Source organism: Panthera leo, chromosome B4, assembly GCF_018350215.1.
Source record: "Panthera leo isolate Ple1 chromosome B4, P.leo_Ple1_pat1.1, whole genome shotgun sequence".
NCBI lineage: Eukaryota > Metazoa > Chordata > Mammalia > Carnivora > Felidae > Panthera > Panthera leo.
In genome coordinates, this window is record NC_056685.1 from 41,812,833 (window position 1) to 41,825,420 (window position 12,588).

At 39.6% G+C, this 12,588-nt stretch overlaps 1 protein-coding gene across 1 annotated transcript in view; it reads right to left on the reverse strand.

Moving 5' to 3' along the window:
• CD163 (CD163 molecule) overlaps nt 1–11,281 on the reverse strand; it is a 137,874-nt gene extending 126,593 nt beyond the window's left edge. Inside the window, 6 exon segments of the mRNA XM_042948270.1 lie at nt 2,253–2,573; nt 3,261–3,581; nt 5,345–5,665; nt 8,655–8,975; nt 9,972–10,058; nt 11,172–11,281. Coding sequence (XP_042804204.1) covers nt 2,253–2,573; nt 3,261–3,581; nt 5,345–5,665; nt 8,655–8,975; nt 9,972–10,058; nt 11,172–11,202 — 1,402 coding nt within the window. The 5' untranslated portion in view covers nt 11,203–11,281.
• Between the last annotated feature and the right edge of the window lie 1,307 nt (nt 11,282–12,588).

Here is a 12,588-nt window from a genome sequence, read left to right on the forward strand (position 1 = left end):
CTGAAAGTGGATATACATATATATTAATATATATGGAAACGTGTATATATATATTTATATTAATAACTAGGAAAAAATCAACATTAGTCAAGCCCTGAACTCAAGAAGTTAAGTTAGTAGGAAATCAGAAAGGAATTATAGAAAGAAAAGCAAACTGTAATGAATTAGAAAACAAAAATAGGATTAATTAAAAAAAACTAAATGCTAGCTCATTAAAAAAAAACGCTAAATAAACCACACTCACTTTCTCTAATAAAAGAAATTAAAAGCATAAATAAAATCATACAATAATAAATGATCAGAAGAGAAATGTCCTGGATAGAGAAGTAATTTCAGAAAGGTCTTTAAATATTGATACAAAATTGTGGTCAAAATACTTTATGAAGTGAATACTAAGGTACAGAACAATTTACCTAATATGCCACCATTTGAACAACAAAATGGGGTGAAACTTATACATGGATTTGTTTGTATTTACATAAAATATCTCCTAAAGAATACATAAATACCCCAACCACATGACTTGTTTGTGTAGAGTAGAATTGGACAGCTGGGGATAGCATTTGGGAAGAGCTTACACTTTAATTTTGAAGTGTAAACCATGTGAATATATATTCCAATCAAGAAATCTTAAAAAAAATTTTTTTAATGTTTATTAATTTTTGAGAGAGAGACAGAGTCTGCTCAGAGCAGGGGAGGGGCAGAGAGAGAGAGGGAGACACAGAATTTGAAACAGGCTTCAGGCTCTGAGCTGTCAGCACAAAGCCTAATGCGGGGCTGAATCTTGAACTCAAGAACTGTGAGATCATGACCTGACCCGAAGTTGTACACTTGACCAACTGAGCCACCCAGGCACCCTATAGAAATCTTTTTTAAAAATGAAAAGAAGGATGATTGAAAAGCAGATATGTATCCTCAAATTTGCATCTTAAAAAACTGTCTTTTTACAGTCAGAGGATAATTTCTATGTAACTAGAAGTAGACACTTCTACTTTGTAACATCAGGGAATCCGCCCAGGGGCACAACTAGGTTAGGATGTATCTGGAATAAAGCCATTGGTTTGTGGACATACAGCACCGTATGACTTGATCTCCATGTGTTCAATGGTTTTGCTCTTAAATTGCTTTCTCTGAAGTCTTTCTTTTACCATATCTGCAATATGTTACCTTACAGTTGTTAAAAAGGCACCACTTTTCAACAATGTTAGCATTCATATAAATGTGATTAGCATAAAATACTAGAGATTATCCATAAGCCAGGCCAACTCACAGCTCATTTTGGAACATTTAAAAGAGGTTGCAGGGAAACACACAAAAATATTCGGAAAGAAGAAAATCCTTCTTTTACTTTTTAAAATCACATAGTTTTCACATACTTTTAAAAATCATTTGGTTGACATTCTCATGAAAGACACTTTTAAGGTCTACCTTAAAAATTTTGATCCTTCTTAATTTTTCATATTTCTACGGATTTAAAAATGACTCAATTGTTTTGTTTTGTTTCTTAACCAACAAACAAAGGAAAAGAAGAGAGAGAGAGAGAGGGAAACCAAGAAACAGACTCTTAACTATAGAGAACAAATTGATGGTTACCAGAGAGGAGGTGGGCAGGGGGATGGGTTAAATGGATGATGGGTATTAAGGAGGGCACTTGTGATGAGCACCAGGTGTTGTATGTATTTTTTTTTTAATGTTTTAATTTAGTTTTGAGAGAGACAGAGACTGAGAATGAGTGGGGGAGGGGCAGAGAGAGAGGGAGACACAGAATCAGAAGCAGGCTCCAGGCTCTGAGCTGTCAGCACAGAATCCAGCATGGGGCTCAAACTTGAACTCGTGAACTGTGAGATCATGACCTGAGCCAAAGTTGGACCCTTAACTGACTGAGCCACCCAGGCACCCCTGTGAGTATTGAATCACTAATTTGTACATTTGAAACTAATATTACACTGTATGTTAACTAATCAGAATTTTTAAATCGAAACAAAAGCAAAAAAAAAGAAACAAAAAGAAAAATTACTCAAAAGCTAAAATGGGCAAAAAGCAAACACAAAAATAAAACAAAACAAACCTGCGACCAAGGTACAAAATGAATGACAAGTTTCTCTGAAATTTGTGCAATGGGATAGATATTTTCTGGTTGCTTGAGTGATGTCTAGTCCTAGGGACCGATGTCTCTCATCAGTTTCAAGGCTCTTACTGGAAATTTACACTCTTCGAATTCACGTTCTTCACATGTTGATAGAAAGTCTTACCTGAGCAAGTAACTTTAGCTTCCTCGTAGTGATCACAGCTAAGTCCACCCCATTGCCAATTCTTGCAGTCCCAGAAAGACGTTTCATTTCCATTACAGCTGCCTAAAAACAGCCATGTTGTTGTTGCCTTGGTTTTGGAATAACTCTGATAGGATGTTTTGAGAGCAGATCCACATCCCAGCTGCCTGCAAACCACATCAGCTTCTTTCAGTCCCCAGTTTCTGTCACACACTTTCCCTACCAGTTTCTGAATTTCCACCTCCACTGTCCCAGCACAGCGGCTGCCTCCACCTACAAGTCTTAGCTCCAGATCTGTTCCATCTGCAAAAGAAGCACATGCTTAGGCCACAGATACACATGGAGGTTAGCTCCCAAAGGATGTATTCTTTACCTTGCTCCTTCCCAGATACTGAGGCATTTGGAAATTATGGCTTATCCATCCCCTGGCTTTTTTAATGGCCAGTAGAGGCCATGACTTTGGTTAAAAACAGGATTATAGGTTCAAAGTTTAAGAAAAATTGTCAATGGGGGGCGCCTGGGAGGCTCAGTCAGTTGAGCGTCTGACCTTGGCTCAGGTCATGATCTCACGGTTTGTGAGTTCGAGCCCTGCATCGGACACTCTGAGGTCAACATAGAGCCTACTTTGGATCTTCTGTCCCCCTCTCTGCCTCTCCCCAGCTTGTTCTATAAATAAATAAATAAATAAATAAATAGTCAATGGCAGCATGTCAGAGATATTTGAAAAAGACATAACATTTTGTGTCTCGGAGCTCCAGGGAGATTTAGAATCTTAAATGTGGTCCCTAAGAGCAGCCTGAATAATTACTGCAGAAAATAGTCAGACAACCCTCCAAACCAGCCAAATAAAGACTATGTTTAAGATTACTCACGACTGTGAAAGAATCCCCAACAAGGACATTAGCAGACATTTCTATCGCTCACGTCTCCCCCCCATGCCTACTCCTAAAGAACACAAGTCCTTCCTTCTCTGTTTTTCTCTTAACTTACCGGAACATGTGACACCAGCGTCTTCATTATGGTTGCAATAGTGCTTTCCCCATTCATGGTGTCTGCACTGCCAGAGGGCAGACTCGTGTCCGTGGCAGGAAACACTGTCAAGCCAAATGTGTCCACTTCCTTCACTGGCATTAACTCGACCAATGGCGGTGATGGCAGTTGGACATCCCAGGTGCTTACATGTCACAGCAGCATCATTGCTATCCCAGCCATCATCACACACTGTCCCCCATTCCCCTTGGAATCTCACTTCTAATCTTCCTGAACATGCAGTGACTCCTTCCACCAGTCTCAGGCTCAGATCCGCTCCATCTGTAAGAGGGACACAAAACAAATCAGTGATAAAGAAACAAGAATAAGGGGCAAATATAAATAAAGACAGAAAAGAGTGATATAATACCACTGAAAATCACTGGATGTGAAGAAGGAGGGGCAAGAAGACAGGACTTTTCAGAATAGCCAGTATCACAAAGACAAGAAGAAACAAATGTTGGCGAGGATGTGGAGAAAAGGGGACCCTTGTGCACCGCTGGTGGGAATGCAAACTGGTCCACAGTGGAAAACAGTATGGATGTTCCTCAAAAAACAAAAAGAACTACCCTATGATTCAGTAATTGCACTACTAGGTATTATCCCCCAAAATACAAAAACTCTGATTCAAAAGGACACGTGAACCCCTATGTTTATTGCAGTATTATTTATAATAGCCAAATTGTGGAAGCAGCCCAAGTGTCCATTGATAGATGGACCGATAGATGGACCAGCTCCTCAGTCCAAAAGTGAGCAAAGAGAAAAGGGACCTCATCATGACTCCTTTCACCTTCCCCCCAATCAATATCCTCGAAGAACAGAACTTCTTTCTGAGTGGTATCTTACAATAAACAAATTGCCCTTTTCCTCTGGTGGTTTTAGCATTTGCTGCCACAATGCTGTTTATTATGATTCCTCAGCATTGAGAAGAAATGTACCGGTCGAGGACCTAGAAGGATTTTGGTGGGTAAATGGTAATGGGAGGTACCATTGTGGGTTTTTTTCTCTCCCATATCCCTTTCGTTTTCTTCAGCTAACAAAATCTATCTTCTCTGTAGGAGTCCCATTTTTTATGGTTCGAACAATAGATGGTCATGTTTTTCAACAACAACGAAAAAGCCAATTTAAGAAGGAAAAACCCAAAACCCCCATGGCATTGGTTCAGTGTTTGGATCCAGCCATGCATGAAGCCAACTGTACCTCGTGGATTCCCCAGTTTCCTGAGTCACTATTCTCTTTCCTTAAAGTTGGTTTGAATTGAGTTTCCTCATTTGAAAAAAAAAAGGGGGGGGGGGCCGGGAGGGGGGAGGTATCTGGTGAATATAGGGACATCTTCACTCTATTATATTTTCTAAATGTTCTCTGGGGTTCAAGACCTACTAGGTCTGCCTCCACATAAGAACTCAAGTGACAAAAGGAGAGTGTCATTCCTGTACACGCAAATCCAATGTCCCTTTGCCCTGAGTAAACATGGAACATGAAAGTCTCCAGATAGACACAGAGCCTATTTGTACCGTAGCACTAGCGTCAAGGAGGTCTTAATAGAAAACCAAATTAATTTTTATCGTTTGATTCTGTGAATTTGAACTAATATTTGGGAAGGGGTGGGTTTTAATGTGGCTAAACCCTCTGCAGGTAGAGGACGATAAGGGGTGTGATTTCTTTTCAAAACTCATCCACAAAGCACAAGTTGCTAATTAAGCTGTTTTTTTTCCTTAATTCTTTTTCTTCTTTTTTTTTTTTTGGCACGGGTGGGGGTGGTACAGGGGAAGAGGGAGGATGATTGGGTTATTCTCTAAACACCTCCTTCTAACTTCATGACTTGGATCTCGGGTTCACTGTTCATCCTTCCCTGCTAACGCAGGGAGCCTCATTTCAGCTGCGGTAAAAACTCCACAGGTATCAAATCAGGAACCAGAAATTAGGCAATAAAGTGATCAAGGAAGCAGGCTTCATTATGGTTTTAAGAGTTCAAGCTTTTGAGACTCTCACCCCCTTTCTTTGTCCTCTCATGAAGAACAGAACAGACCCGGATCAGTCCTTACCTAAGCAAATCACTCCAACATCCTCAGCGTGATCACAGTTATGCTTTCCCCATCCTTCGTGTTTGCAGTTCCAGAGAGCTGACTCATTTCCACTGCATACGAGATCATCAAACCAGATTGGTCCCGAACCTTCTCCAAAATTAGCTGAACCAGAGAAACTGACAGCACTTCCACATTCAAGTTGTTTACAAACCACAGAAGCATGATCTATGTTGAAGTTATCATCACACACTGTTCCCCACTGTCCTTGGAACTTGACCTCTATTCTTCCAGAACACTGGTTGCCTCCATTCATCAGCCGCATCTCCAAATTGGATCCATCTGGAGCAGAGAAAAGAACCAGAGTTCAGAAGTGATTTTAGGAAATGAGCTTCCTCTGGATACTTGAGATTTGATATTGTTTTTGAAAATGGTGCCTCATTTTGGATGCTGCCCATCTTTACACAGTGGGGAATTTTAATCTTTTAAAGATCAACCGACAACTAGGATTTTCATCTATACCTACTTACCAAGGAGGATGCTTTACAGATTAAAATCTGCTTTCTGTTTTGTTTTGTTTCCCTCCAGGATTAAGACAAAACACACACTCTTTTATGTAGAAATAGACAAATTTGACTCCAAACACCTATTTAAAAGACTAGAAAAAATAAAATTGGTCCATACAACAAAGTAGCAAAAAATGGCAAGCTGGTCATTTGTTGAACATTTAAAATCTTGATTTTAATCTTGCTTTATCACCAACAGTTGAGAGCATGAAGATTAGAAACAGGAAAAAGTGAAAAATAAAAATGCATGAGCATGCACAATGGTTTGCAAAAGCATCCTCTGGTATACCAAATTAATAAAAGTTGAGGAAAAATAAATCAAAATAATTCATTTCCTACCAATATACTGTTTGAATCAAAGCTTTTTTACCCCCTTCCCCAACGCATCTTGTACCATTTTTAGCAAAGAACAGCTTTCTCATAAAGAAAATTCTCTCTATACACTCTTCCCTAGATTTTTCTGTGAGAACTAAAATACCCAAGAAAAGGAGATTTGGGATGAAATTCGGGGACATCCGAAAAACAAAATCTGTGCTTAAACAAAATGTTTAGATCTGCTTTTTTTTTTTTTTTGAGAAAGTAACCCACTTTCAAAAGCTCTAAATACCAGGCAAAGACCTCTACTTAACAGGATTTTTTTATCCTGACAATTTATAGTAAGAAAAATAATAATTCGCAATTAAAATAGGCATGTGGTGTCCCAGATGTATCATATATGCTACCTTCTTCACAACATTAGGCATTATATATTATTTCCACTACCCCTACTTCACAGATCCTCAATTTGCCTAATTGTCACAGGAAACAAAACAAAACAGAAAGCAAATTTTAATCTGTAAAACATCGTCTTTGGCAAGCAGGTGTAGATGAAAATCCTAGTTGTTAGTTGGTCTTTAAAAGATTAAAATCCCCCACTATGTAAGGATCCTAATTGTCCATTATCCCTACTTAGAACATTCTCAATTTGCCTAATTGTCACAGGATCACACACCCAGAAGAGAGTAGAGCCAGGATGTGAAAAGAAAAAGCAGTCTAACACCAGCGTTTATTGTCTTCACTGTTATACTCTGTTGTCCCAGTGCGTGTGATAATAGCAAAATCTCCCAAGAGGCAGAGCATTGAGGATTGAGCATTAGTCAGGGTGGGGAAATCTCAGAAATACGGGTTCTGAAAACTTGTGAAACTAGGGAGTCATTGAGTGGCTAGGCATGCACCAGTTGGAGCTTTAGCTGTGTAAACTTCCAAAAGCAAATGTGATTAGCTCTATCCTTAAGTATAAAATACTGAAAACAAGAGTTAAAAGCTTCACTGGGGTCTCAGCTTAAACACTCAGCTCTGTATTGCAATATAGTGAGAGCCTGGCAAAATTTATTATGATTTTTAACTTTGCTGTAGATGCTCGATGTAGATGTTACTATTGTTGTTCCGAATCTTCCCCCATAATGATTAATGATAGCAGAGAAGGAGGAGGAGGAGGAAGAGGAGGAGGAGGAGGAGGAGGAGGAGGAGGAGGAGGAGGGAAGGAGAGAAGAAGGAAGGAAGGAAGGAAGGAAAAGAAAGAGAACTGAGTTGTCAAGTAATGAGAAACAGTGAGCTATGCAGAAACTAAAGTTAATTTTTACCACTGACTACACCAGTAGCTCCACATGTTTTAAGCACTGAGTTTCCAGAAACTGAAGCTCAGAAAGGTTTAACAAAATAACATTAACGAGTGTCTGAGTTGGAATTTTGTCCCTCACTTTTCTAGATCCTAGCCTGTCTTGCTCACATACACCACAATGTCTGCATCGGGATTAGTCCTTTTTAAAACCAGTCCCATGGAGGAGATGGTCTCTAAGAAAGAGGCTAGGAGGTGAGAGAGTTGATAAAAGCCAGTGAAATGAGCAAGGAGAAATGGGAAGCCCAGGAATCTGAATTGGGTCATAAATATGACCTTGGGATCTGTCAGCAGAAAGGTCTGACCCATAACTTTCTGAGTTATTGTACGGTCAACTGAGATAAAATTTACGAAATGTTTTGTAAATTAAAACCACCATGTAAATGAAATGAACAGCACTGTGCACCGGAGAAAGCAATAATACTTTGCAAAACATCCTTCCTCCAGGATTAGCGCTAGGAATATTTATTTCTTGATCCAATAAGTCGATTAGCAGCTAATGGACAAAAAGGTGAATGCATGAAAGCAGTGTGTCACTGAGAAAGAGGACAAGGAATGAACTTAGATATCATGATATTTTTATGTAAGGAGTAGAAACTCATAGGAGGTTTACTGACCATAAAATTAAAACTGGTCACTTCCTCGTCGATTGCAGTGTTCAGAATCTTTTGATTTTTTTTTTTTTTAGGGGGTTTGTCATGCATTTTCTGGTCTATTGGCAATGGATTGGGTAGTTTTATACATGGACTGGAGGACTTACAGCAAATTGGCCCCTTTTCGTTTTCAACCCATCTACATATTGATTCCTCCCACAAAGCATTTCATGTCAAGGTTTTGACTTTTTAAAAATATTTATTTATTTATTTTGAGAGAGAGAGAGAATGTGTGTGCATGCGTGCAAGCTGAGGAGGGGCAGAGATTGAGAGAGAGAGCGAGAGAGAGAGAGAGAGAGAGGAGATCCCAAGCAGGCTCCCCTGTCAGCACAGAGCCAAACACAGCGCTCAAACTCATGAATCTCTAGATCACGACCTGAGATGAAACCTAGAGTCGGTCGCTTAACTGACTGAGCCACCCAGGCACCGGAGGCTTGGACTTTTGCAAGTCTTACCTGAGCAGGTCACACCAGCATCCTGTTGGTGAGTGCAGTTATGTTTTCCCCATCCTTCATGTTTGCAGTCCCAGAGAGCGGACTCATTCCCTCGGCAAGAAACATGATCCATCCAAATGCGTCCAGAGCCTGGCCTGGAATTAGCCCATCCAGTGGCTTTGATAGCAGTGGGACAACCCAGCTGCCTACAAATCACGGAGACCTCATCCATGCCCCAGTCGTTATTACACACAGTTCCCCATTCCTCCTGGACTTTCACCTCCACTCTCCCAGTGCACCTGTCTTCACCATCCGCCAGCCTCAGCTCCTTCTCTGCTTCTCCTGCAACAATGCATAAAGGCAGCAGTTGGTCGGGATCCAAAGAGCAAGTTGAAAATTAGTATTCTTTCGATTACTATTTATTTTTCAAAGCCAAATTGGAGAAACATGCCTGGCCTCATCCAAGGTACGATAGGAGAATGCTATTTGGGAATACACATATCAGCATCACAGGTTTCAGATAATGTAATGACCTAAAACCAGTAAAGCTAAGTAACACAATTCTGATATTCTTTATAATGTCAACTTGCATAATCTCCACGGAAAGTTTACTATTAAAAGAGCATACTTCAGAATTGTATAGGGATGAGCCATGTAAGTTTCTCCAAATTCCTAAGATGGAAAAGATGAAGAGACCAGTCATAAGGAATTTAACACCCATTGTATACATATATGTAAAACACAATGAATTTTTAAAATACTACGTGCAATCTGATCAAAACTTTTCTATTTAAATGGAAATTGAGATGGAGATATTTTCCTACTATCTCCTACCATAAGATAATCCCTTCTCCCTCCCAACCCCTCCCAAATGTCTCAGCTCCCATCCTATGACTATTTTAACTAACCTAAGAATCTGTGCTCTCACGCATATATATCTGGCCTCCCTCAGTACATTTTTAGGTAAACTTTGGCATTTGAATTTATTGAAGTGTTCCGAAAATTCCATTTCATCCCAATAATTCTGAGGTTTTTCTCCAGAAAAACCCTATTCCCTCTTTTTTTAGGTAGACATTATTTCAAATCTTTAAACAAAATGCACTGCCCCCCCCCCCCCCCATGTAACAGTTTATTTTATTTTTGGGGAAAGTGTGCTAATATTTTGTTCCTTTTTTGATATCACGTGGTTAGGATCTTACTTTGTACTTTTAATATCTGATCCTTTGAAATCGCGAAGTGTGTTTTTAGATGCTGTTCAGCCTTCAGGAGAATTGTTTGCTTTTCAATAATTTTTGTCAGATTGGCTAAGACTGCAAGTAAATTTGACAAAGCACTCACCAAGAGAATTGGTGATCAAGCAGGAACTGAGAACTGAGACCACAGCCACAGTGGAGGGACTCAAGAGAACAAACCATCTTCTAAAGTCTATGGGGGAAAAAAAAAGGACAACAGTATTGTCTTCCCAAAGAGACTTTGGAGAATTTTGAGATTAACAAGGAAAGTCCAACCAAGACAAAGAACCTTTCCTTCAAAATGGCAAGGCGGAATGGACACATTCACACCCAGAATCATACAGTCTCAATGAAATAGCTTTGAAACTGTTCATGTTGGTAGGTAACCCAGAGGTGAGGAATTAGAAGCAAGTTGAGGATGGAGAAGAATTTCAAAAGCAGACTTTAAGACCTGGAAAATCAAAACAGCATCTGTGAAATTTAGCAGGGAGCAGTTCCCTCCACAGGCACAAAACAATATTCAACTACAGAGGTCCCCGTCTCCAAGCCCACTTGATCCAGATGGAAAGTTCCATGAGGGAATGGATTATACCTGTCAAGTTCAGCGCTGTTTCACCAATACCTGGTATACTGCCTGCTAAAGAGTAGTTGAACATTGATGGAATAAAGTGACCATGTTTCTTTGTGAAAAACCAAAATATTGTATAGAGTGTAAAACTCTAAAGCTTTTATCACTCTCACTTCTTAGTCTTACTCTAACCCAACACTTGCGTAAAAGTCCGAATGCTTTGGTAACCACACAGGAGCACCCACTTTGGGATAAGTCACTGAACTGTAAGCTTATGACTCATGCTTTCATGTGGCATGCTATCCTTTGATAAAAAAGCTCTGAAAAAAAAATTAAAAGTGCTAAATGAGTTTACCACATTCATAGAAATCAGAAAGTAGGTTTCAACACGCAGGGATGCTATTGTAAAGTTCCTCTAGGTGATCAACTTTCAATCAATATTCATTCCAGCACGTTCTATCTTTTCTAACCATTCTTTCCAGACTCAATACTGTTCAGTTCATTTCAGCCCCTTTCTGAGTCTCACCTCAGCGGTTTGACAAAATTGATGCCAAATCTAATCTTTATCTCCCACCTTCAATTTTGAATCTATGGCAGACACAAGTTACTGCCATGGAAGCTTCATGTCCGTTTCCCATCCCTCACTGATGCCAACCACTATTATGTAAGACCCATTGACTGCCAGAATCATTTTATGCTACATTAAAAGGTAAATGGGGAATAAATAAGAAATGTTACCAATAGGTCCAGAGTTTCCATGTAGCACCATTCTGAGTTTGTCCAGTCCAAAGTTTGAACGCTTTCTGAATCCTCTTGTGTTATTCCCTAGGAGTGTTCTGCTAAAGAAGAGGACCGCTAAAAATTCTAAAACATTATCTCACTTCTGCACACACACACACACACAAATCCAGAAAGGCTACATAACAAGAGGTGGAGTCAATCAAAAAAGGGAAGTCATTCAAAAGACTGAGGTTCCCTTTCATACTCATGTTTTCTGCAGTATGGGACATGAAACAACCAAAGGAAATTGAGAAATATTTACTACGGATTTACAAAAATTAAGGGGAAATATTAACTCATGGACTGTTGTTACTGAAACGAATATTTAGATTTCTGTACTTTGTTTTGGACTAATACAGTAGAAACAAAAAGGATAGGGGCGCCAGGGTGGCTCAGTCGGTTGAGTGTCCGACTTCAGCTCAGATCACGATTTCGCCCTTTGTGGGTTGGAGCCCCGTGTCAGGCTCTGTGCTGACAGCTCAGAGTCTGGCACCTGCTTCTGATTCTGTGTCTCCCTCTCTCTCTCCCCCTTCCCTGCTTGTGCTCTGTCTCTCTGTCTCAAAAACAAACAAACATAAAAAGAAAAAAGAAACCAAAAGGACAATCATGGAGTCAAGTTGTGCCAAAAAGCTAAAGGGAAACAAGCAAACTGTAATTAAATAATTTTTTTATCATTATAAGCACTTTGAATACTATTACCATAATCAAATGTGGTATGAATGAATAATTTTGTGTAGATTGTCTATACAACGGCACTTGTATTTCTTTTCTAATGAAATGAAGAGCAACAATAAAATCAGCCATGACCATTACAGATCCTAAAAATGGTGAAATGAAAATTTGCAAGACATAATTTTAGCTCCAAGTAACACAAATTGCAGGGACAGAGACACACACGTTGACGATGATAAACATAGGTTCAAAACGCAGGGTGAAAAACAGAGAAAAAAGAGGTCATACCAAGTGGGATACAGGAATAAACAGTCAGAAAACCCTTTTCCGTGAGGACATGCTTAAGTTGTGTCCTAAAATATGAGGAGGACTTTGCCCAAAAGAAGAAAAGCTACAAGGATTCAAAGCGTAAGAAACAACCCATATGAAACAATACAGGCATGTGAAAACATGGAAATTTGATGGTTCATGATGCATAAATATTCTCAGGTATTAGTGGGGGACCAGAATAGGTGAGTTAAAGAAGCATCCCCAGTCTTCCAAGGAGACATTCACTACAATCCAGTTCCTCAAGGGCATACTGACATCTGTCCATTTCTTGGACATACCTAACCTCTCACCCACGTTGTTCCTTCTGTGTGTACTGTCTTTCACCGGGCTAACTCTTACTCATCTATCTTTTATGTCTCAGTTAAACACCACT